Source organism: Lithobates pipiens, unplaced genomic scaffold (genome assembly GCF_037356315.1).
Source record: "Lithobates pipiens isolate NorthernLeopardFrog02 unplaced genomic scaffold, aLitPip1_a1.2 Scaffold_27, whole genome shotgun sequence".
Classification (NCBI taxonomy): Eukaryota; Metazoa; Chordata; class Amphibia; order Anura; family Ranidae; genus Lithobates; species Lithobates pipiens.
Window position 1 is genome coordinate 224,675,785 of NW_027507788.1, and position 27,098 is coordinate 224,702,882.

Below are 27,098 nucleotides of genomic sequence, written 5' to 3' on the forward strand. Positions count from 1 at the left end.
AACCATGACGTCCGGGTTTCAGACTTGCCTGAAACCCGGACACATTATTCAGACTGAGGACTATGGCTTCCCAGCAGGGATGCTGGCTACAGTTGTCTAAACTGAGAGTGACTGTTACATTCTTTTGCGCTGCCCAAAGCCACACTAACAACCCCCCAAACACACACACAGACGGGAGAGGAGAGAGGGCTCGATCTGCACCTCTCCCCCCCACCCCCTACCCCTCTGTGTCTGCCCACGTGCCAATCCCCGGCTCTGTACTTCAGAAAAGGAAAGTGGTTGCTGGAAATTTGAAGTCCAGCAGCCTCAGATACATCTGGATGAGAGGTGCTGACTGCCAGAGTTCTCCTTATCATCAGAGTCTGCAGAGTGAAAAGGGAACTCTACAAGTTCAGATGTAAAAGGGGAACTCTGCAGACTCTGATGTAAAGGGGGACTCTTGTTATTAATTTCATATGATTAGAAATGTTATTTAATAACAAAATATAATATAATAATATATATATATATATATATATAGTTTATAATATAAAAAAATTATAATTGCTGTGTGCCGCTAAAGTGTTCGGGTTTGACTTGAAGAAAAGGTGGCAACCCTAGGCCCTAGCCTCACTTGGGGCATGGGAGCTAGGCACCCTACATAAATGAGACTCTACCCAACATATGTAGGCCCTAGACAGGGCAGGAGGCTGGGGGAGGAGTGGACTTGTACACAGGAGGAGCCGGCTATATTCATTCTGTCCCTTATGGAGATAGAGGCTAGGGCAGATTGCAAAAGGCCTTTTAGGCCAGGCTGGAGATCATCCCTGTGTGAGGCTGCTTCCCTGAAAGGGTCCCGGGAGAATATGTACCCAACAAGGAGTTGACTATAATAAGCACAATTCTATGAGTACTAATGGGATAGACTAAAAGGGATATGGCTGCTGAGGTGCCCCACATGCTTTCACGTGACTGATGCGGACCGTCCACTAAATGTGATTGGCTGCGTAATGTCAGCTGACCTTCAGAATGTATTTCCCTGTGATGTGGTGCGTATTACTTTTTCCTGACCACCAGTAAAGACCAGCAAGCTAATTCTTGTGTGGACATTCATTCCTTGGGGGTGTAAAGGTCTATCATTGGGAATGTTGTGTGGAGGTCAATGGCAAGGGGGCACAAGATGGCAAAGGATTTGGCCTCAGCAGGAGGGGACAGTGTTCTAGCAGGACTAGAGCGGGGGTAGGGACCAAAACCAGCAAACCATGACGCCCCTGTTACACGGTCAACTGCCTGACTTCTTGATAACTTTGGTGTTTTTCAGCTCTCGAATGCGCACAGCAGCCTAATATCAACTAAGAGCACTGAAATTGTTCACATTCCACGCAATGGAGGTTTGGAACGACTGCCATGGTCAGCAGAATCCCGGGGCCTTTCAAGCTTTGAGAATCATCCTTAAGGTAAGTCATTTATTATTCTTTCTCTGACCATTCAGATTCTTACATAAGCCCACTCATGACTGGTTCTCTTTATGTGTTTGATACATTGTGTACATTCTAAAGGAAGCTACTTACCAAGATGGGGAACCCCATTAGAAAGTCGTATATAAACACAATCCCAGATATCAAATAGGTAATTTGAAGCGAAGTCTTAATGGGCTCCGACCCGTCTATGGATGACCTCCTCTTCCCATGAGCGTCCTCCACCACAATGGTGGGCACGTTGAATTTGTTCTTGTCTATGTTCTGCCCGGTTTGCATAGAAAACGTCTGAAAAAGTGAAATGCCGATACAGACCACTCCAACCACCACACTGCCGCTGATCAGCAGGAGGAAACACAGGCCGAAGCCCAGTCCGATCTCCGTCACGATGAAGCGGCAGTCCCCGGCGTAGAACCTCTGGGTGGGATTGTGCCACCCGACAGCGGGTAAAGTGGAGAGAATGAACGACACCATCCATATGCCCATGACGGTGTGCACGGCTTGCTTCTTTGTATTGCTTAACCTGGAAACATGACAAGAATTAAATGTCACTCTTTGTTTAAAATTAATTATAACTCCACTTTTATTAAGAAAAAAACACTCCGCACCGGGTGATCTCTGTACATTGCAGGATTTATACCTATTTCTGTTCTGAAGAAAAAGCATTTTTCTTCACCAAGTCCTCTAGAGTGGGGGGTCGGCAAGCCATCAATCCCGATCTGTCAGTCGACCGCGGGCAGCAGACAGGTAGATCGAGAACTCCGCCCTGCATTGCCAATCCTTCTCCACTCAACATCCACCCCTCCCCCCCCCCCCCCCTCCACCACTGCAGAGCAGAGAGCGGGACATATCACAGTACTGGATGGAGGGCGGGAGCTGCCAGAGTTAACTGTTCACATTAACCAGCAGGTGATTGGTTGCTGGGAAGCTGGGTGGTCTTAGCAACCAATCACTAGCTTGTTCATGTGAAAGATTAACTCTGGCAGCTCTCACCTTCCATCCAGCACTGTGAAACCGCTCGCTTTCCGCTTTGCTGGCACAGTGTACACCAGTGTAAAGGTAGGAGTGTGTTTATATATGTTTGTGGGGGGCAGAAGAAACTACAGTGGGGGGGGTGAAGGGGACAGATGACAATGGTTTGGGAGGGGGGGCACAGGATACTACAGGGAGGAGTGATGTGATATGAAGGTAACAGAGGGGAAGAGGACACTGCAGTTGGAGGGAGTTAATGGTGTGAAATGAAGGGGGGCAGAGGGTGCTGCTTTAGGGGGAAGAAGACACTGCTATGGGGGGCAGAAGACACTACATTGGGGGGTGTAAAGGGGGGCGGAGGACACTATGGGGGTGATGTTAAGGGGGACAGGGGCAGGCAGAGGACACTACAGTTGAGGGTGGGGGGAGTGGAGGGGACAGATGACAATGGTTTGGGGGGGGGGGGGCACAGGACACTACAGGGAAGAGTGATGTGATATGAAGGGAACAGAGGGAAAGAGGACACTACAGTGGGGGGAAGGTGATGGTGTGATGTGAAGGGGGACAGGGGCAGGGGGGGTGAAGTGAAGGGGGCAGAGGACGCTGTTTTAGGGGGGCATAGGAAACTGCTATGGGGGGGGCAGAGGACACTACATTGGGGGTATGTAAAGGGCGGCAGGAGACACTATGGGGGTGATGTGAAGGGGGGTACAGGGCACAGTTATGGGGGGCTGTTAAGTAGATCTCAACCTCCTGAAAGGTTGCCTACCCCTGCTTTAGAGAGTTATTCTAGAATGGGAGAGTCTGGTTTGTTATAATCACCCTTTACAAGTAATTAACTTGTGCAGATTATCTTACCAAAAATGAAATTCCTATTGCAGGGGTGCCTAAAATCTAACTTTTATTTTAGCAAAGACTCCTCCAGGACATTCTTCTAGCTTAGCTCAATGTAATTATAAATACCACACTTGTGGGATCCCTCTAGAAGATGGAGATTACTTTGGTAGGCACCATTACTACACCACTACTCCAGTGATCTCCAGATTCCATGCTGAGTGGCTGCCCTGCTGCATTGTAAACACTGGAGGTTGACCACTCAGCACAGGTGCCAGAGGTGTAGTTAGAACCTTTAGAGCCCCAGTGCAAGAAACGCCCCCCTGACCTTTGACCAGGGCTCTTCCCTCCGGGCCTGTGGCCCTTTACTCCCATGGCAAGGCCCTTTATTATAGTGCCACAGCGGGACACTTTCCCATATTCTGCAGCTGGTCCCCTTCCTGCTGTCTTGCCCCTCTCCTCACGGTGGCAGAATGCCAGGGCCCAGTTGAAAGTGCAACCTTGTTAGTTCTGCCACTGGTGCCAGTAGAACTGTGAATGGTGTTAGTCAGTAGGGCAGCGAACGGAGTCAGTAGGGCAGTGGATGGTGCAAGCAGAGCAGTGGTTGTGGTCAGTAGGGCAGTGGATTGGGCCAGCAGGGCAATGGACAATGCCAGCAGAGTAGTGAACAGTCCAAGCAGAGCAGTGGATATGGTCAGTAGGGAAGTGGACGGTGGCGGCAAAGTAGTGGACGGTGCCAGCAGAGCAGTGAATATTGTCAGTAGGGCAGTGTAAGGTGCCAGTAGAGCAGTGGATGTGGCCGGTAGAGCAGTGGGCAGTGCCGGTAGAGCAGCGGGCAGTGCTGGTAGAGAAGTGGGCGGTACCAGTAGGGCAGTGGATGTGGTCAGCAGAGCAGTGGATATGGTCAGTAGGGCAGTGGATGGTGTCAGTAGAGCAGTGGGCAGAGCCAGTAGGGAAGTGCATGTGGTCAGTAGGGCAGTGGATTTGGCAAGTAGGGCAGTGGATATGGTCAGTAAGGCAGCGGTCAGTGGATTGGTTCAGTCTTTATTTTGTTTTTGTTTTTTTTACAATTTTTTTGCAACCCCCTACTTACAAAGGCATGGTGATAAAGGAACCTATGGACAAAAGAACAGTTTTAATTATTATATAATTATTATTATTTTAATTATAACAATCCGATCAAATGTAATTATTTAATTATTCAACTTCTATTCCGCATCCCCAAAACTTGATGCATCTAAACTATATTTGTAGTAGAGGCATGGGACTTTTAAGGCACAGCATTTTTGTAAAAATTTAACTTTTATTTAATATACTTAAGATAAGACAATTATGATCCGTATAACAACGGACAATAATAAAATACTATTTCTAAAACCAATCAGTCTCCAGCATTGCAATGATTGCGCATGGTAGTCATTACAGCTCGAGCTACCATGCGCAATCATTGCAATGTTGGAGACTGATTGGTTTTAGAAATTGTGTTTTATTATAGTCTGTTATATGGATCATAGTTGTCTTAAGTGTATTAAATAAAATCCTATGCCTATACTACAAATATAGTTTTCGATGCATTTAATTATAAGTATTATTAACAAGTGAGTATTCCCAGAGGAAGTCACGAGACTGTGACGAAACCGGTAGGAGGAGCTCGATCGGCTGTGGAGAGAGGTGCCAGGAAGTGTTGCAGAGCTGGCATCGGACAGGGGGAATGCCGTGGAAACCGGGGGGCTCCATAGGTGACTCTATCACCCCTCAGCACTATAGCACTTTAAAAGGCATTTTTTATTTATTTGAAATGTGAGTTGTGTGTGTATATATATATATATATATATATATATATATATATATATATATATATATATATATATATATATATATATATATATATATATGGAGTTCTGATTGCAATAACTTTTTTTTTTTTAATGCCTTTTAAAGTGCTATAGTGCTGAGGGGTGATAGAATCACCTATGGCCCAGCTATTGCATGCCTCTGTTATTTCCCACATGTGATGTATATGAGGAGAGTCTCTGAACATACCAGGGGAAAATAGTGACCTCTGAGCTGGGCTATTATGGGAAGGAGCAGGTGGCCTGTGTTCCATACATGCTTTATTTTTTTTATCTATATGGACTGTTGTTGTTTAGTTTAACCGCTTTCCGACCGCCTCACGCCAATATACGTCGGCAGAAGGGCTCGTACGGGCAAACTAACGTACCTGTACGCTGCCCTTTAAGAGGCAGCCTACGGGTGGGCACGCGCCCACGGCAAGCTCCGTGAGTCGGGTCGCTGGTCCCGCGGACTCGATGTCCGCGAGGATACCAGCGATCGTCTCACGGAGAGGAAGAACGGGGAGATGCTAATGTAAACGAGCATCTCCCCGTTCTGCCCAGTGACAGTGTCACTGATTTTTGCTCCCTGTGATCGGGAGCAGAGATCAGTGACGTATCACATGTAGCCACGCCCCCCCCCCCCCACAGTTAGAAACACTCCCCAGGACACACTTAACCCCTACACCGCCCCCTAGTGGTTAATCCCTTCACTGACAGTGTCATTTACACAGGAATCGTTGCATTTGTATAGCACTGATTGCTGTATAAATGACACTGGTCCCAAAAATGTGTCAAAAATGTCCGATGTGTCCGCCGTAATGTTGCAGTCAGGATAAAAAATCGCTGATCGCCGCCATTACTAGTAAAAAAAAAAAAAAAATTATTAATAAAAATGCCATAAAACTATCCCCTATTTTGTAAACGCTATTATAACTTTTGCGCAAACCAATCAATACACGCTTATTGCAATGATTTTAATTTTTTTTTACCAAAAATATGTAGAAGAATACGTATCGGCCTAAACCGAGGAAAAAAACATTTTTTATATATATTTTTGGGGCATATTTATTATAGCAAAATGTAAAAAATAATGCTTTTTTTTAATCAAAATTGTTTCTCTTTTTTTGTTTATAGCGCAAAAAATAAAAACCGCAGGGGTGATAAAATAGCATCAAAAGAAATCTCTATTTGTGGGGAAAAAAAAGGACGTGAATTTATTTTTGGGAGCCACGTCGTACGACCTCGTAGTCGTCGATTAAAGCGATGCAGCGCTGAATCGCAAAAAAAGCACTCTGGTCTTTGGCCGGCAAAATGGTCCGGGGCTGAAGTGGTTAATAACCTCATTGAGGACTGAGTGCAATATCCCGGAGCACGAGCAACTTTATTTATCAAGAAAAAAGAAAATGAATTTATTTTTATTTTAACAAGAAAGAGCACTTTATTTATAGCTGTTTATATGTTGTTATGCTTTAGACATTTATGTTATATTCGGTGTTTACTGGATTTATATAGTTTTGTTCCTATATTTATCAGCGCTGCAGAGTGTGTTATATAGAGATTGCATTATCACCATCTGGGGAAGTGTGGGAAGTGCGGGCAGCTGATTACAATTATATCACCTGTGTTTATTTTAGGTTAATTTAGGCTTAGCGTGGCAGCTCACAAGGTTTTTACGCATTGTTTAACCGCTAGAGATCCGCGCTATAGCCGAATGACGGCTACAGCGCAGAGCTGCTTTGCCGGGACGACGTCTATTGACGTCGTCCCGTGCACGAGGGGCCTGCGCGGCGCGCTCTGTGATCAGCGAGTCTATGAGGCTCGCCTGATCACAGATTGGAGCAAGGGGTCGATCCCGACCCCTTACCACATGATCAGCTGTCAGCCAATGACAGCTGATCATGTGATGACAACAGAGCCGGTAATCGGTTATTTTTCCTCCTTGCGCTGACAGCGCAAGGAGAAAAAAAAAAGCCGCACACCGGCGGCCGTGAGAGGGACTTCAGTCCCTATCACAGCAAGCTGGCGCCAGCTCATCAGTGCCCACCTGCCCCCTGCCAGTGCCACCTAAGGAAAGGCAAAAGTGCCACCCATCAGTGCCCACAGTGCCACCCATCAGTGCCCACAGTGCCACCCATCAGTGCCCACAGTGCCATCTATCAGTGCCCACAATCTGCCTCAACAGTGCTGCACCTCAGTGTCACATATTCGTGCCCATCAGTGTCCTCTATCGGTGCCCATCAGTGCCACCTATCAGAGCCACCTATCAGTGTCACCTATCAGTGCCCATCAGTCCCATCTATCAGTGGTACCTATCAGTGCCCATTAGTGATACCCTTCCATGCCACCCATCCGTGCCATCTTATCTGTGCCCATCTTTTCCCATCAGTGCCGCCTTATCTGTGCCCATCGGTGCCACCTTATCTGTGCCTATCAGTGCCCACCAGTGCAGCCTATCAGTGCCCACTAGTGCCGCCTCATCAGCGCATTTCAATGAAGGAGAAAAATGACCTGTTTGCAAAATTTTATAACAAACTATTAAACATGATTTTTTTTTTTTTTTGCATCTTTTTTTGTTTGTTTGGCAAAAAATAAAACTCCGAGCTGTAACTAAATACCACCAAAAGAAAGCTCTATTTGTGGGAAAAAAATTATAAAAATGTAATTTGGGTACAGTGTTGTATGACCGCGTAATTGTCATTCAAAGTGCATCAGCGCTGAAAGCTGAAAATTGGTCTGGGCAGGAGGGGGGTTTAAGTGCCCAGTAAGCAAGTGGTTAATTATAACAAGACATGCAGACCTGGCAAAGCAGCTTTTTTTTTTTTTTTTTTTTTTTGGATAATATTGTCTTTCTTCCTTGACAAACTTTCCACTCTGCACCTTCAGTTCCAGTCCTGTAAAGGAATAATATTCCCTCCATCTTCTGCACTTTCAGCTCTCTCCCTGACAGGGGCGGACTGACCATTCGGCCACTCAGGCACTGCCTGAGGGCCCCGGGCCACCAGGGGGCCCCATCAGGGTTGCCAGCTTCAGTAAAACCAGGGACAGTATGTAAAAATCTGTGTTTTTTTTTTTTACATCTGCCTCTGAAATGTCCCTTACCGACATCCTTTTGGTCTAAAAATCCTGAGATTATAGCTGCCCCGCCTCTCCAGTATCTTCTCAGCCAATAGAAACTGTACTGTCTGTGTATACTGTGCAGTGCTAGGACAAGGTCATCCAGAGCCCAGGGCAAACACACCAAATTGCGCCTCCCCGCCCCCCAATGTGTATGAGCATTATGAATCATCAAAAATCCCCCCCCCCCAAAAAAAAACTGAGCACTAATCTTTTTCACCCCCCCCAAGCATAAATTCCCCCTCCTCCCAGTGCAAATCTGTTCCCCTGCTGAAATCCCCCCTCCCAGCACAAATCTTACCCCCCTCCATCCCCCAAATCCCCCCAATTCAAGTGCCCCCCCTCCCAAAAAAAAGGAAAAAAAATCACGCCTCCTAGCACATATTATCTACGGCTAAAATTGCCCCTCCCAATAACCCCACTGCAAATCCCTCCTTCCAGCACAAAGCGTCCCAATCATCCCTCCTAGCACAAATCTTCTTCCCCCCCCCCATTCCTTCTCTCCTTAAATTTTAGCATACCCCCCAAATTTCCCCTCCTAGAACAATACTTACTCCCTGCTGCCCCTCAAATCCCCCTTTCCAACACAAATCCCCTCCCCCCAATTTCCTTGTGGTGCCGCCTCTCCGCCTATGAAACCACAGTGCCCAGGGCAGCTGCCCCTCCTGCCCACCCCTTGTCCCGGCCCTGATACTGTGTGATTGTATACTGTGTGTGTGTATACTGTGTCACCCCATAATCTCTGATTGCCTGGGGGCCCCATAATCTCCTATTGCGCGGGGAGGGGCCCCATGATTTGTCAGTCCGCCCCTGCTCCCTGTACTGCTATATCCCTTCATATAATAATATAACACTCTATCCGAGCATGATATATCTCCCTCCACGTTCAAGGAGAGAACTACACAGGCACTGAGCCATGAATTCATTGTAGATCTGAAGGTCATTGCAGGAACCTCGCTTTCTAGGTCAGCAAAGCTCATACATAAACATGGCAAGCTGCTATAAATGGGGAATTTATTAGAGCATCCATTCTTAGCGTGACTTGCGAGATCCATTAATGAGCGCTTTGTTGTAATATGCTCCACGTTAACCACTTTATTTTTAACTTTTTTTTTCTTGCAAGCTGAAAGAATTGATTTGGAAATTGTATATTTTCTCTGCCTTTTTTATTTATTTATTTTTTAAAATTTATTTTTTTATTTTTATTTATTTTTTGCTGGCTCTGGATTTCTGACGTCGCCTCGCTAATCTAGAATTTCCACATTACCAGAAGAGAAAATAATAATGTCCAATAATCATTCCGACGCTGCTCTGCCAGGGCACCTTCCCTATGTAATTACTGCCTAATGTGATCCTGGAAGCGGAGTAGTTTTGTCTAGATCGATACATATTTATTACTGCACCTCCAGTATCGATTTATGTGTTTATTCGCTACTTTTTTTTATTTATTTTTTTATGTGAGTCAGAAAATGGAAGCTATCAGGCTGGAGCTTTGTCTAAGGACTGACCAGTTTTTAAAGGGAATGTACAGTCCAAGTGATTGTTATACATTGGTGAATGTGATCAGGGTGGCATGATAGAACAGAGCTGTGCGGTGCGCTGACTGTACCAGTGTTTCTCAACCTCTTCAACACAGAGGAAGCCTTGAAATAACATTCTGCTCTCAGGGAACCCCTTCTAAATATTACAATATCCACAACTCATTGTACATTAGTGTGATGGTCAGTGGGAGGAATGTTCCTTACCAGGGGCGTTGCTAGGTCTACAAATGATCTGGGGCTAGAGCCCATAACAGCGTAGTAAAGAGTCACACACTTGGGCGGGCATACACGTGTATAATGTGTATGTGTGTGTGTGGGTGTATATATCCCCAGAGAGCCTCCCCACTTAAATCGGGGTCACCAGAGAGCCCCCCTCCGCTTGGGGACCCCTGCAGAGACTCCGGGCTATAGCCTCAAAAGTCACCCCCCTAGCGACGCCACTGCTCCGTACACTTGTGGTGTTTGGGAAGAATTACCCCCCTCCCCCCAAGTTATCTTGCTATCTTGCTCATTGCTTGAGGAACCCCTAGCAACCACTGGAGGGAACCCTAGGGTTTCATGGAACCCTGGTTGAGAAACCCTGGACTATACAATATAAGACATCTTCTGTGCCCAGTTCTGTGGGAAGACTCTCTTTATATCTCGGATATCTCAAGAACATGAACCCGGTCTCAGTCCCGCTAAAAATCAGCTTGGTCTTGCTGCCCTGCTCAGGGTGGGGAATCCATAAGCACTAAATATCGGAGAACAAAAGATGGCGCACCAGCCTTGTGCATTTTATTTCTAAAGATTAAAGATAGGCAATATAATCTCAAATGGCAATGGACAACAAGCTCCTCACAAATCCCCAGAAGAACGTCCAGAACTGATCTGCACGCCTCCAGATGAACTGGGAAGATGTCACAAAGTCCTGCAGGTGCTAACACCTAACACATTTCGAGGTTGCCCCCTCTTCATCAAAGCTAAATGTCTGCTGCACTCTGTATGTTCTTTTATATGGCCTAGGTATCAAAGTAATAGCCCCCATCACAGTTACTAAGGGGCTGGGTTGGAGGTGGGTCTAGATGCTATTACTTTGAAGCCTAGTCCATATGTAAGAAGCACAGTGCAGCAGACGTTTAGCTCTGATGAAGAGGGAGCACCCTTGAAACACGTTAGCATCTGCAGGGCTTTATGACACCTTCCCAGTTCATCTGGAGGTGTGCACATCAGTTCTGGCCGTTCTTCTGGAGATTTGTGATGAGCTTTGTTGTCCATTACGGTTCGCTATTTTTGTCTTTAGAAAAAAATGGTGTCTTGGTTAATGCACAAGGCTGGTGCACCCTCTTTTGTTCCCTACTATTTAGTGCTTATGGATTCCTCACCCTGAGGGGGGCAACAAGGCAAAGTGGATCTTAGAGAACGGAGACAGGGTTCATATTCTTGAGATGCCTGGGATCTAGAAAGAGTCTTCCCATAGGACTGGTGCCATACTTGAGCGCAGATTTATTATATTGTATAGTCAGTGCACTGGACAGTTCTTTTCTATTATGCCAGCTTGTTCACGTTCACGTATTTTTTTTTATCTTTAGAAAAAAAATGTGTCTTCAAGGGGTGTGAATACTTTTTCAAGGCACTGTAACTATGCATTGACCATACTTGTGGGAGCCCTCTAGAGCAGCTTTTCTCAACCATTCCCAACTCTTGAAATAACTTTCCGATCTCAGGGAACCCCTGCTAAAAATGACTATATTTATGATATATTAGTGTGATGGTCAGTGGGAAAAATGCTCCTTACACCTGTGGTCCCTGGGAAGAATTACCCCCTTACAGATAGTGAAAAAGATTGGTGGAAACTTATCTAAGAGGTAAAAATTGCTCATTGGTCAAGGAACCCCTAGCAACCCCTGGAGGAACCCTAGTTGAGAAACCTTGCCCTAGAACAGGGGTCTCCGAACTTTCTAAACAAAGGAAAAAAAATGGGGAAGAAACTGCGCTACAGTAAAAATGAAAAAATCTCCAGAGGGATAAGGTAATGAATAGGAGCTGCAGTTCTATCTTGTACCAAAAAATACTGCATACCGGTATATGAATTTATAAAACGAAAGAACCGCGCTAACTCACAATAAATCGATGTGATACCCACCTGTCGGGGCCACCCTCCCCTTAGCCAATCTAGCAAAACCCCAGTGCTGATTGATCTGACCAATACAAAATAAAAAGTGCTCACCAATAAATTGACTCAAAACTTGGTGGTACAGATGCAATAATGAGTGCTCATGCACACGGACGTTTTAAAAAACTGGCTGCAAAGCTAGCTCCGATGCCTGGAAAAATCGTTGTTAAAAACGTGATTTTTACCACGTTTTGCATTGGCGTTTTTGCGCGTTTTTTTGCGTCCGCGTTAAGTAGCGTTTTTTAGGAAACACATCTCTTGGCTATAGCACTCAGAAAACAAAGAAAATATGTTGCGCGTTTTTGAGCGATTCGCGTTTTTACAGCTCTAGCTCCACGCCACGGAACGCACTGGTCCTGGGTTTTTTTTACAGCTTAAAAACGCCTATGCCATTTGCAGCTCAAAAACGCCTAGGTGGGCATGAAGCCATAGACTAACATGGACAGCCGTTTTTAAGCTGCAAAAAAAGCTCAAAAAAGCGGCTGTAAAAACGTCCGTGTGCATGAGGCCTTAAACTCAATAAAAAAAAGTGTATAAATGCTCCAAATGAATGAAACAAAATATATGACTAATCAAAACAATGTAAAAAATGTCAGAAAAAAATTATCAAAAAAATATAAACACCGTTGGTGACCTTAACTGTGACAAAAAAAGTGCAAAAAAATAGTCCATTCAGAAATCTTCTACTGTGAACCGTGTAGAATCCACCACCACCTATGTAAGAAATGGCTTCTTACCAGACCCCTCAGACCCCACAGGGTCAACAATCGCTCATCGAAAATATGGCAGCCTCTCCAACCTTCACCATCCACAGCCGTCCAAAATGATCTCCACTGTGTGTACCAGCTTTAATTGGGTCCCAAAAAGTAGCTCTCCCGTAAATACTGGCTCATTGGAAGACATCCGTACATGGAAACAAAAAATGGCTCCAGATAGTATTAAAACCCAATTTTATTGGAATAAAAATAAATAAAAGTGCACACTTACAAGCTTACTTGAAAGAGACAATAGGTTTCAATATAGGACAATATAGCCTTAAGTGGGGTGCACCGGCCGGACGCACACGCCAACACAAACCCGTCCTCCCAAATCGCACAACACAAGCCACGAGGTGACGTCATTGTCTTCCAATGAGCCAGTATTTACGGGAGAGCTACTTTTTGGGACCCAATTAAAGCTGGTATACACAGTGGAGATCATTTTGGACGGCTGTGGATGGTGAAGGTTGGAGAGGATGCCATATAGGGGTCTGGTAAGAAGCCATTTCTTACATAGGTGGTGGTGGATTCTACACGATTCACAGTAGAAGATTTCAGAATTGACTATTTTTTGCACTTTTTTTGTCACAGTTATGGTCACTAACGGTGTTTATTACCGTATTTATCGGCGTATAACACGCACGTTTTCCCCCTTAAAATCAGGGGAAAATCGCACGATTTTTGGCCCTTCGACTGCCTCAGCCGTACTTGGCAGCTTTCGGCTGCTCTCGGACCTTCTCGGCGGCTTTCGCCCGCCTTTGGCCCTTCTCGTGGCTTTCGGCCCTTCTCGGCGGCCGAAAAGGTCTGAGAGCGGCCGAAAGCCGCCGAGAAGGGCCGAGGCCGCCAAGAAGGGGCGAGAAGGTCCGAGAGTGGCCAAAAGCCGCCAAGAACTTCCGCGCGCCGCCGAGATACACAGGACATCTCGGCGGCGCCATTTTTAAAAACATTACCTGACATCACTGATGCACAAGGCTACAATGACGGGCAAACTACATGACAAGGCTACATGACGGACAGGCTACATGACGGACAGGCTGCAATGACGGACAGGCTGCAATGACGGACAGGCTGCAATGACGGACAGGCTGCAATGACGGACAGGCTGCAATGACGGACAGGCTGCATGACAAGGCTGCAAATGACACTGACAAGGCTTCAGATGGACACTGATAAGGCTGCATTGATGGCCATTTAAATGTAAGTTTTTTTCCCTTAATTTTCCCTCCTAAAAATTGTTTTCTTAAAATTCCCTCCTAAACTTGGGGTGCGTGTTATACGGTATATTTTTTTGATTTTTTCTGACATTTTTTACATTGTTTTGATGTCAATGATTTAGAAGATTTGTTGATTATTAGTCATATATTTTGTTTCATTAATTTGGTGCATTTATACACTTTTTTTTATTGAGTTTCATTATTGCATCTGTACCACCAAGTTTTGAGTCAATTTATTGGTGAGCACTTTTTATTTTGTATTGGTCAGATCAATCAGCACTGGGGTTTTGCTAGATTGGCCAAGGGGAGGGTGGCCCCGAGAGGTGGGTATCACATCGATTTATTGTGAGTTAGGGGCGGTTCTTTCGTTTTATAATTTTTAAACAAAGGGCCAGTTTAGTATCCTTCAGAATTTTAGGAGGGTCGGACTGAGGTCAGCGGGAGTAGAAAAGGTCTCGTCAGTGGGAAAAAAGAATGCCCCATCATTTGTTTCAGTGAGAGTAATTGTGCCCCAATATTGGTGTAAGTGGGAGAAATTGAGCCCCGTTATTGATGTCATTGGGCCCCATTGTTGGTGTCTTTAGATGGAATTGTGCCCCACTGTTGGCGTCTTTGAGAGGAATTGTGCCCCCTTTATTGGTGTCAGTGGTGGGAATTATGTCTCATTGTTGGTTTCCGTGAATGAAATTGCGCCCCAAGGGCTGCATCTGGCCCCCGGGCACAGTTTGGAGACCGCTGCTCTAGAAGCTGGAAAGTGATCTCCACTAGCTTCCGGGTCCCATGCTGAGTGACTGCTCTGCTGCATTGTGAACACAGGAGGTCGGCTACTAGGAACAAGCACCATTCAGAGAATGTTTTGCATTTTCTCAATGAATGGAAAGCATTTCCTGATTGGAGGAGGTGAAGAGTGACATCACACCCTGTCCATAACTGTACATCTCCACAATGACCTAACTCCGTGCTAAGCCTGCTTCTCCTGTCCTCGCCAAAAGGATGCCCAATCGAAATATGAATAAAATAAGTCGTACCTGTAGTTCACCGGCCAGCGTACCATCCACATGCGATGATAGGACAAGGAAGTGACAGAAAAGCAGGTGACGAGGCTCAGAGTGTAGAAGGTAGACACAAACACTTTGCAGACCCCTTCATTCCACTCATAGTCGGAGTGTTGCTTCCTCAGCTGGACCACAGAGTACATGGTGATTGGTATGGCCACATTAAGGATATGAGTTCCGGCCAGGGTGCAGATTAAAAACTCCAAAGGCTTCCATTTCTTCTGTTTGGCACTTATGCTAAGAATCCCCCAGGCATTGGCTAGAAGTGAGATCCCTGAACAAATCAGCCAGGCTACCGCGTTGTTGTGCAGTCTCTGCTCATCATTCATGGTGGAGGGTGAAGGCACCATTCGGAGAAGAGCTTTGCGGTTCAGATAAAAAAAACAACAGTGACTGCAAATGCATCTTCTGGTAACTTTAGGCTAGTCGTGATATGTTGCGGAAAATGAGAGTACTTCCATTGTGGCTGGATATCCTGCAAAATAAGAATAAACAAAGCGTTATGAATTTATTACTGTTGGTAAAATGACCGCAACACCATAATCGTAACCCTTTCACCAGATCGTAAGTTCTGAGCCTACAATCGATGACCTGAGCAGAGCCAAAGGAAGGTCTGTATAATCTTATCTGTCCAACAGGGGCGTCGCTAGGGGGTGGCTTCTGGGGCTATAACCCCGAATCTGGAAGGGTCCCCAAAGGGAGGGGAGGCTCTCTGGGGACCCTGATGTAACTGGGGGGCTCTCTGGGGACCCTGATTCAGAGGGGAGGTTCCTTGGGGACCCTGATGTAAGGGGGCGGCTCTCTGGGGACCCTGATTCAGAGGGGAGGTTCCTTGGGGACCCTGATGTAAGGGGAGGCTCTCTGGGGACCTTGATGTAAGGGGGAGGCTCTCTGGGGACCCTGATGTAAGGGGGCGGCTCTCTGGGGACCCTGATTTTAGGGGGAGGCTCTCTGGGGACCCTGATGTAAGGGGGAGGCTCTCTGGGGACCCTGATGTAAGGGGGAGGCTCTCTGGGGACCCTGATGTAAAGGGGAGGCTCTCTGGGGACCCTGATGTAAGGGGGAGGCTCTCTGGGGACCCTGATGTAAGGATGAGGCTCTCTGGGGACCCTGATGTAAGGGGAGGCTCTCTGGGGACCTTGATGTAAGGGGGAGGCTCTCTGGGGACCCTGATGTAAGGGGGGGCTCTCTGGGGACCCTGATGTAAGGGGGAGGCTCTCTGGAGTCTCTGATTTTAGGGAGAGGATCTCTGGGGACCGTGATGTAAGTGGGGGGCTCTCTGGGAATATACACACACACTCACATTATATACCTGTGTATGCCCGCCCAAGTGTATGACTTTCTTTACAATGCTGCTATGGGCTCGAACCCCATATCCTTTGTAGACCTAGCAATGTCCCTGCTATCCAACCATATTGTGTATTATCAAATGCACTACTCGTAAAAAGATGAAGCCACTCCTAGGACCCCTGCATTCCTGAACTTCAGCTCCCAAGTGCTCACTCCTCCAGGGCCACTCTGCACATGCTCAGTTTTCAGTTTCTATGCTGAGCATTTCTTCCCTATAACATCTGAGCCGCCCATGTGACTATAGCGTCACACATGTGGGTGTATACACAGTGGTAAATGACCACCCACTCCCTCCCTCCTCCTCCACGCCCACTAACCAGCTAAACACAATGGGGGGCGGGATATTACATGTAGATTGATGGAGGCTTCACCTCCCTCTTATTCCAAGACGCAGGCTGGAGGGGCGTGACACAGCCTGTGACTGGCAGAAATCCACCCACACCATGTTATTGCCACACAATAATAATCATTTTCTTTCAAATATAAATTTGTATGACAATTTAAAACAGTTTATTGATATTAAAAATACATTTTTACTCTGAATTCCAAAGGCAGTTTTTTTTTTTTAACATGTGACCAGCAGCAGAGGACAAGAAGCTCCTCCTGCTTGTGTTTCCCTGCAGACAGGCTGGGAGAGAGCCGGGTCATGTGATGGCTGGATATCCATCAGGAAAAGGACTTTTTTATTTAATAATTACAGATCTGTCATCCACATACAGAAATAGAAGAGAGAGAGTTAATTAAACAGTGTGTGTTTAGTATCACTTTACCTGCTTGTGGACCACCCACCGTACATTGGATTGGACACGGCAGAAGCCAATCAGCGGGTCCAGCGGACGCAATGTCCACCGGGACCCGCCGATCGGGAGACAGGCAGAGCAGTGGTCTCCCTATACAAACAAGGCAGACCGCAGCTCTGTGCGAAGGGAATGTGCTGATCCTGTGTTTCTGCTGAGCAGGAACACAGATCTTTACCTTCCCACCCAGTCAAAGCACCTCCCCCACAGTTAGCAAGCATTCTCTAGGAACACCTTGAACCCTTTGAATTATCCCTTGGTGTTAACCCCTTCCCAGCCAGTCATTAGTACAGTGACAGTGCATTTTTGTTTAGCATTGATCACTGTATTAGTGTCACTGGTCCCCAAAAAGTCAGTTAGTGTCAGATTTGTCTGCCGCAATATCCTGCTATAAGTCGCTGAGAGCCGCCATTACAAGTAAAAAAAAGAAACAAAGAAAAATATCCCATAGTTTTTGGACAGTATAACTTTTGCTCAAACCAATCAATATACGCTTATTGGGATGTTTTACCAAAAATATGTAGCTGAATACATATTGGCCTAAACTGATGAAGAAACTTGATTTTTTTTTTTTTTTTTTACATATTTTTTATTTGGTATGTTTTATAGCAGAAAGTAAAAAGAAAGTTAAAAAAAAAAAAAAAAAAAAATATATATATAAATACTTTTTTTTTTTAGGGCTGTTACTGATTTAAATTTTCGTGTTCGATTAATTGAATTATTTTCTTTTTAATTGATTAATCCACTAATTTCGATTAATTATAACGCACATACAGATCCAACTACTTTTAGCTGATCTCCTTGCATTGCAGCTCTGCATTAGTCAGTGGTAAATGTGGTATACACTATATACAATCACCCGACACTTGTTAGTTTCCACAATCCATGACTTGACTTCACAGTTCACACAAATACGTTTTAAATTCAAACTGTAGCACTGACGTAAGTCATTTTTTTCCCCACAGTAGCGTGACAATCCCTCCACCTCCGGTCTCACTAATCACTCTCCCCTTATGGCATGAACCCCGGTGCAAACAGGTGGTCATGCAAGCGGGTATCAAAAGGGTTAACGCGGACCATAAACTTCTCTCACGTCTCCTTAGATCTCAGCAAGGACGCCGGGTCATGGGTAGAAAGAAAAGATCTCAGTGCTCACCGCTTAAGTATAAGATTTCATTTTTGTGTTCAAAACACCAAACTACTCACATAAAGATGATAAAAACACAGCATGTAAAGCCGACAATCGTGTTAGTTCCATAGGGCAGCAGTGGGTGACGTCATGCGTAGCTCCTCCCCTGTACGCGTTACGTTCAATCAGAACTTCAACGTCAACCGGACTCCTCCCCCCCCCTTCCCTTCGTTAGCAGACGGAGGCACTTGGGGAAGGGGGGAGGAGTCCGGTGACGTCGATGTCCGTGACATCACCAGATCTCTGACGGAACTCCCTGAAGACCCGGAAGCCAGCGGAGAGGCGAGTACATATCAAAAGAATTTTGATCAATCAAAAAAATGAATCGATTATTCGAGGAATTCATCTCTAATTTCCACAGCCCTAGTGTGTGTGTGTGTGTGTGTGTGTGTGTGTGTGTATATATATATATATATATATATTAGGGCTGTTACTGATTAAAATTTTCCTGTTCGATTAATCGATTTTTTTTTTTAATCGATTAATCGACTAATTTCGATTAATTATAATGCACATACAGTTTTTACAATTTTTTTTTATTAAACTTTAAGAAAAACGTAGAAAGTTAGTTTAACTTTAACTGTAATGTCCACATCTCCCCCATACTGTACCGTCCACATTTCCCCCACATCTCCCCCCATGCTGTATTGTCCACATCTCCCCCCCCATAAAGTACTGCCCATATCTCCCCCCCATAAAGTACTGCCCACATCTCCCCCCATAAAGTACTGCCCACATCTCCTCATATCTCCCCCATACCTTAATATTCATGATTGTCTGCTCTGTCTGGAATAGACAGCAGGCAGACCCATCCGTCCTCATAGTAGACACAAGCAGGCGGGCGATGATGACGTCAATGCGCGCGTCTAGGCCGCCGTCGGGTGGACCAAGATGGCCGCGGCTCCGGAGCTAGGCCGAAGCCGCGGCCTTTCCTATGGGCGAGACCGCGGAGCTCACTCCGCGGATCGTCCTCGATCAAAATTATTTTGATCGATCAAAGAAATTAACGATTAATCGAACAATTAATCGTTAATTTCCACAGCCCTAATATATATATATATATATATATATATATATATATATAAGATAGATAGATAGATAGAAAACAGCAGGATGCTTGTCGCAAAATTTGTCGCTGCTTCAACCATTCTAAGTTATTAAATTGACTTCCTTATAGACATGTGCAATTCGTTTAGTTACAAATTCGTTATTTTTAACGAAATTTGACAAATTCATTCTTTCGGATGTTTTCGAATTAACGAATTTGTTGAAATTCATAAAAAAAAAAAACGAACTCGGAACTAAACGAATTGCACATGTCTATAAGGAAGTTCATTTCATTTGTTACTAATAAACCCCATTTAACAAATTTTTCCAAATATTCGTAAATTTGAATATTCGTCAATTCGAAAATTCGCACATTCGTAAAAATTTGAAAACCCGAAAATCTGAAATAATAACTATTAAATTCTAGGTATTGTAATTTTCCTTTCAAATTTGGCTGTTAGTGAACGTAATGAATACGAATTCATCCGAAGTTAAGAATTAGCCAAAAACAAACGCTGTATCTAAACGAATGGAATGTAATGAATTGATGAATAACATTAATAATAACTGCCACACATTGGGTGTGGGGTGTCGGGGACGGGACAAGGCAGGGCGGGTACTCTGTAACTGCGGCTGGCACTCTATATTCCTGCGTGTCAGCACCGAGGCTCCTCTGTGTTATTCAGCTCACAGTCGGGCTCTTTACTGCCACCTCTGGCTGCTTCCTGCATGTGCACCCCTTGTGTGTACTGACAGTACTATATTTTGGATTGCAGCTCCTCTCGGGTCTCACAAAGACATGTAGAAACAGGACCTGGGACTAGGGAGACCACCTTACAAGTGGGGGGCTGTGAGTAAAAGTGGAGGTAGAAGGCTGTTTGCGTACGGGGGGGGGGGGCAGTTGAGTGCGTACAGGTGTGTTGGGGGGCTAAGTGCATAGAGATGTGAGGGAGAATGAGTGCGTAGAGGCATGAGGTTGGACTGAGTGCATAGAGATATGAGGGGTACTGAGTGCGTAGAGATGTGAGGGGTACTGAGTGCGTAGAGGTGTGAGGGGTACTGAGTGCATAGAGGTGTGAGGGGTACTGAGTGCGTAGAGGTGTGAGGGAGGCTGAGTGCGTAGAGATGTGACGGGGACTGAGTGCGTAGAGGTGTGAGGGGTACTGAGTGCGTAGAGGTGTGAGGGGTACTGAGTGCGTAGAGAAGTGAGGGGGGCTGAGTGCGTAGAGGTTTGAGAGGTGCTGAGTGCGTAGAGATGTGAGGGGGACTAAGTGCGTAGAGGTGTGAGGGGAACTGAGTGCGTAGAGGTGTGAGGGGAACTGAGTGCGTAGAGGTGTGAGGGGGGCTGAGTGCGTAGAGGTGTGAGGGGTCACTGAGTGCTTAGAGGTGTGAAGGGGACTGAGTGCGTAGAGGTGTGAGGGGGCTGAGTGCGTAGAGGAGTGAGAGGGGTGAGTGCGTACAGGCATGATCAGGGAAGGGGGGTGCCAGATATAGGATCCGCCCTGGGTTCCAAATGCTCTAGGTATGCCCCTGTAGAGGAATCAGGACCTCCTTCCTCTTACTGGTGATCCATCCTAGAATTCTATTCGCCTTTTGCCCTGACCGTGACTGGGAGATATTTCCTTCCACTCCTGAGTCCCACACTGTTCTGTAAGGCAATTTAGGCGGCCGTGAGGCCCTTGTGAGGGCGAGGCCTAAGGCGACCGCCTAATTAAAGAGCCACCTCTGCTTCGTGGCCTCACTGATCACTAATTTTCAATCATCTCCGTAAGAATTCCAAATCTTTGTCCATGCCAGGCTTGTCACTTATCTTTTTTTCAACTGTATTAGTTGTTTTCCTGGAGTTCAGCTTTCAGTAGTTCACGGGGAGTATCAAAAAAAAAACCCTTACTAGACCACAATTCCATACACTTATTTTTACCAGCTCAGTTAATCTTCTTGTGGAAACATTTTTTTGACAGGAAGCCAAAAAGCCTTTGAGCAGCAGCCGAACACCTCTCCTTCAAAGTACAAAATGTAATATAAAACAATGATTCACCGAAGTGTGGGCTTTTTAATGCAACAGACAAGAATAAGCCAAGCGCGGCGATACTTATGTCAAGTGACCTTTACTTCTTAATAATCACACTCTGCCATCACACTAATCTCCACTCCATGCATAATCTTTTAAACACCTTGTTTAAATGGAAAATTCTGTCTATTTATAATGCTGCGATTTTCTTGTTATTTTACACCGCATCAGTCGGGGGAAATACAAGACCAGAACTAAACTCACTTCTATATGAGCGAATAATGATTCCTCCTCCTTCTCCTCCACCTACACACGGGTCTCGGTCAGCTTATTAAAAAGTTAGAACTTTGGCCTCCCATGAAAATAAAAAAAATTATATGTGCTACAGAACCTAATTATAAATGCATCTGCACAGTTTTCTCTTGGCTCCTCTGAGAAGTCCAACAAAAACACGCATTGATTCTGCCAGTGAAGTCCACACAATGGAGCTTCTTGTGATGGGGTGGCAACGATGCTGCACTGCTCCTGAATTCAGAGCAGAGTTGCCACTCTTGTGTAGGGCTGAGCCTGCTTGTAATACAGTGGGAGGAAACAATGTTAAAGGGGGTGTGACTATTAGCATTGTTACTGCATTAATCACAAGCCTGTAGCTCGTTAATCAGGACCCGCCCACACCTAGTCCTGCCCACTGCTGTCCGGATTGGCATCCCTGCCCCTGTTGCTGAAACCCCTCCCACTGTGATCTGCAGTGCCTGGTAGGGGGAGAGTGTGAGACACAAAAGAAGGATTTGGCTGTGTCAGGGGAGGGGGATGAAGGAAGTTTTGTAAATCGCATAGTAGCTGGATTTGGGACTTGTTCAGACTTTAGCTGTAATGTAACTGCTATGGAGTTCAGTGGTATCTCTCTGCAGATTATACCCGGATCTTTCTGTTGCTGACCTCCTGCTAGAACCATTTCTTGCATGACTTAAAGAGGAAGTAAAGGGGGGGGGGGGAAAAACACACCCTGTAAGGCAAAGGCATAATGAGCTAGTATGCATAGCATACTAGCTCATTATGAATAACTTACCTGAGAACGAAGCCCCCCGAAGCGGTCCTCCGTCTTCCTCTTCGCCGCTGCCATGGATCCCGGAGCGACTTCTGGGTCTTGCGGCTCCGGCGCTGTGATTCACCGGAGCCGCAATGACGTCACTCCCGCACATGCGCACGGGAGCCGACACTCGCGGCATATCAGCCTGTCCGGTGCGCCTGCGCGCCGCTGTCTACGACGCATGCGGTGGCTGTCTCCGGGTAAATATCTCCTAAACCGTATAGGCTTAGGAGATATTTCTTGGACCTACAGGTAAGCCTTAATCTAGGCTTACCTGTAGGTCAAAGTGGTTTGTAAGGGTTTACAACCACTTTAAAAGAGAAGTATGAAAGGTCAAAATAACAAACATACATACTTACCTAGGTAGATGTAGCATCGATCTGATGCTACATCTGTCCCTCCGTCAGCTCTAAGACTGAGCAATCAAAGACCGCTGATTGCTCAGTACTCGGTATTCAGTCTGCAGAGAGCTTGTGACGGTCAGTCACCGACTCTCTCTGCCAGGGCTGGTGTAAGGATTTTTGATACCCTAGGTGAAAACCTAATTTTGCCGCCCTCATTGGTTCCACCCCTGACCCCTACCCCCTTTTGCCCTGCCCATGTGACAGAAAACGGCGCTATAGCGGAAGCATCGGCTCTGCTTCCTCTATCGCTGGCTCCAGTGCTGCGCCTCTATTTGCACTACCGGTCAGACAAAGCAGCTGCCTGAGACTGGGTTAGTTACAAGCTGCAGCCTACAGAGCATGCAGATGTGGAGGGAAACCAGCAACCGGGCGCCCCTAGGCAGCAGTGCGCCCTAGGCGGTTGCCTGGTTTGCCTAGTGGTAGCACCGGCCCTGCTCTATGTTCCTGCCCCTCCAGTGCTCACTGGAGCACTGGGCTGTGAAGGTGGGCGGGAGCGGTTGGCTCAGGATCAGGGCAAATTAAAGTATATACTAACGCCCGGACATGCTCCAGTATTCCCTAACGAACCCACATGCATTTGCATTCATTATTTCACAGGAATAGTGAAGGGTTATTATTGGCACTGGCTGAAGATATTGGAAGCAGCAAATGTGGACTTACGGTATCTCACAAATGTAAGTACACCCCTCACATTTGTGTAAATCTTTTCTTCTCTCTTTTCATGTGACAACACTGAAGAAATGACACTTGTCTACAATGTAAAGTAGTGAGTGTACAGCTTGTATAACAGTGTAAATTTCCTGTCCCCTCAAAATAACTCAACACACGGCCATTAATGTCTAAACCGCTGGCAACAAAAGTCAGTACACCCCCTAAGTGAAAATGTCCAAATTGGGCCCAAAGTGTCAATATTTTGTGTGGCCACCATTATTTTCCAGCACTGCCTTCACCCTCTTGGGCATGGAGGTCAGCAGAGCTTCACAGGTTGTCACTGGAGTCCTCTTCCCCCTCCTCCATGATGACATCACAGAGCTGGTGGATGTTAGAGACCTTGTGCTCCTCATGGTTCCCTCAATGATCTGTAGCCCCCCAGTGCCGGCAGCACTCATGCAGCCCCAGACCATGACACTCCCACCACCATGCCTGACTGTAGACAAGACACACTTGTCTTTGTCCTCCTCACCTGGTTGCCCCCACACACACTTGTCACCATCTGACCCAAATACGTTTATCTTGGTCTCATCAGAGCACAGGAAATGGTTCCAGTAATCCATCTCCTTAGTCTGCTTGTCTTTAGCAAACAGTTTGTGGTCTTTCTTGTGCATCATCTTTAGAAGAGGCTTCCTTCTGGGACGACAGCCATGCAGACCAATTTGATGCAGTGTGCGGCGTATGGTCTGAGCAGTGACAGGCTGATCCCCCACCCCTACAACCTCTGCAGCAATGCTGGCAGAACTCATACGTCTATTTCTCAAAGACAACCTCTGGATATGACGCTGAGCACGTGACCTCAACTTGTTTGGTGGACCACGGCGAGGCCTGTTCTGAGGGGAACCTGTCCTGTTATACCGCTGTATGGTCTTGGCCTCCGTGCTGCAGCTCAGTTTCAGGGTCTTGGCAATCTTCTTATAGCCTAGGCCAGTGATGGCGAACCTTGCTTGGCACCCCAGATGTTTTGGACCTACGTTTCCCATGATGCTCAACTACCCTGCAGAGTGCATGAGCATCATGGGAAATGTAGTTCTAAAACATCTGGGGTGCCAAGCAAGGTTCGCCATCACTGGCCTAGGCCATCTTTCTTTATGTAGAGAACAATTCTTTTTTTCAGATCCTCAGAGAGTTCTTTGTCATGAGGTGCCATGTTGTACTTCCAGTGACCAGTATGAGAGAGTGAGAGCGATAACACCAAATTTAACACACCTGCTCCCCATTCACACCTGAGACTTTGTAACACTAAAGCCGCGTACACACGGGCGGACTGTCTGTCCAACTTAGTCCGCCGAAACACATTTCAGCTCGTGTGTGGGCTTCAGCGGACTTTTTCGGAATTTCCGTAATATTGTCCGTCCAAGTTTGGTTTCAGCGGACAGTCCGCTCGTGAGTAGGCTAGTTGGACGGACTAAGTATGGCGCATGCTCAGAAAGGATTTACACGGCGAAAGGTTGCATTGCAGTGTATTGGACGTCGTATTTCTAGTCCCGTCCTACGTGCTGTACACGTCATCGCGCACGCTTTCAGCGGACTGTCTGTTCATCGTGTGTGGTCAAGTCCGTTCATTCAAAAGTAAGACGGACTGTCCGTCGGATTGTCTGATGGACTTAGTTGGCCAGACAGTCCGCCCCGTGTGTACGCGGCTTAACGAGCCGCATGACATCGGGGAGGGAAAATGTCTGATTGGGCCCAATTTCGAAAATTTTCACTTAGGGGTGTACTGACTTTTGTTGCCAGCGGTTTAGACATTAATGGCTGTGTGTTGAGTTATTTTGAGGGGACAGGAAATGTACACTGTTATACAAGCTGTACACTCACTACTTTACATTGTAGACAAGTGTCATTTCTTCAGTGTTGTCACATGAAAAGATAGAAGAAAAGATTTACAAAAATGTCACTCAGGGGTGTACTTACTTTTGTGAGATACTGTACGCGTGCCATCCGTGTCTTTAGCTGTCTGAGGACACAAAGGTGCCGTTGTCTTGTAAAGTATAAAAACGTGTTTCTTAATCTCTCACTCATTTTGCGCTCCGATTTTCCCCCGTAGAAAGGGAAGGCACAGAGATCGGCTTTTCATGGGTGTTTCATTAACTCAAAAGAAAGTTTTCCTGGACTTGGCCCTCGTTAGAAATTCTGAATCACATTTTCCATCGCGGCTCTAATTGGAACCATTTGGTTTTGCACGTGTCTGATATAAACAGACCTCGTCCACAGATGTGGGTTTTATGGACTTGCATGTTCAGAGTGGCTCCTGGCTATGCTGTGCGCTGCGTTGGGTTAGTGGAGGGGGTGTGGGGGGGGTTGGAGGGGGTGGCATGCTTTAATCTTAGCCGTCCGCTGATTGCGTTTTCCATTACAAAACAAAAAGTTTGGACTTTGCCAGATGCTTGGAGCTCTGCAGTCAATTTTCCATTACAAGTGTAAGTAGCCAGTGCTTCCTCCATCCCCAGGTGGCTTCGTCTGATATAAAGCCCTACTCCGCTTCCACACGTTCATACCAAAAAAATAAAAAAAAAATCCTAAAGGATCTATTTATTTAAAAAAATTGTGCATACATTTTTGTTCAGCAAATCTGCATGTACATTCGCTCTGTGCGACTTGGGGAAAAAAACAAATGTTCTTTAGGCTTTTTCCTTTTCTGACGAATATTCTATGTATTGAACCCAAAACTAAAAACGTCATATATTGCAGCTTACCGATCATTCGATGTGGTGGCCGCATTCGTTTTTTTTTTTGTTTGTTTTTTTCCCCCTCTGTTTTTACTTGCAGATCTGACCAGTAACATGCCCTCCTGTATTAGAACAACCCAATCACACTAGGGTAGTGATGGCGAACCTCGGCACCCCAGATGTTTTGGAACTACATTTCCCATGATGCTCCACTACACTGCAGAGTGCCAGAGCATCATGGGAAATGTAGTTCCAAAACATCTGGGGTGCCGAGGTTCACCATCACTGCTCTATGAAATCCAAAACTAAAAAAAAACACATTCCCCTCCGTCTAATACAACCTTTCTCAACCTTTTCAACACAGAGGAACCCTGAGATAGTTCTCCGGTCTCGGGGAACCCCCTGCTAAAAATAAAGAATCTACAACTCATGGTACATTGGTGTGATGGTCAGTGAGAAGAATGGTCCTTACACTTGTGGTTGTTGGGACGAAATACCCCCCTTACAGAGAGCTAAAATCATCAAAGGTGTCATTGAGAACTTACCTGAGAGGCGGAAATTGACCATTGCTCAAGGAAACCCCCTACAACCTCTGGAGGAACCCCTACAACCTCTGGAGGAACCCTGGTTGAGAAATCCTGATCTGATATCTCCTCACCCCCACACCCCCACATCTAATACAACATCCCTTCTTTTCCCTACATCTGAGACATATTTTCTTTTCCCATCATCCCTTCTTCTCCCTACATTTGTTACTTCCTTCCTTTATCCTACCATCCATTCTTCCTACTATTGATACGTCTTTCCATTTTCCCATCATGCCTTCTCCCTACATCTGATACATTCTTCCTTTATCCCATCACCCCTTCCACCTCCGCCTGTTGAATCCTTCCTT

General features: G+C 46.0%; 1 protein-coding gene across 1 annotated transcript in view; it reads right to left on the bottom strand.

Moving 5' to 3' along the window:
• GPR153 (G protein-coupled receptor 153) overlaps window positions 1–27,098 on the bottom strand; it is a gene marked incomplete in the record, with an annotated part of 188,326 nt that overhangs the window by 45,271 nt on the left and 115,957 nt on the right. Inside the window, 2 exon segments of the mRNA XM_077458308.1 lie at window positions 1,551–1,980; window positions 14,909–15,400. Coding sequence (XP_077314434.1) covers window positions 1,551–1,980; window positions 14,909–15,285 — 807 coding nt within the window.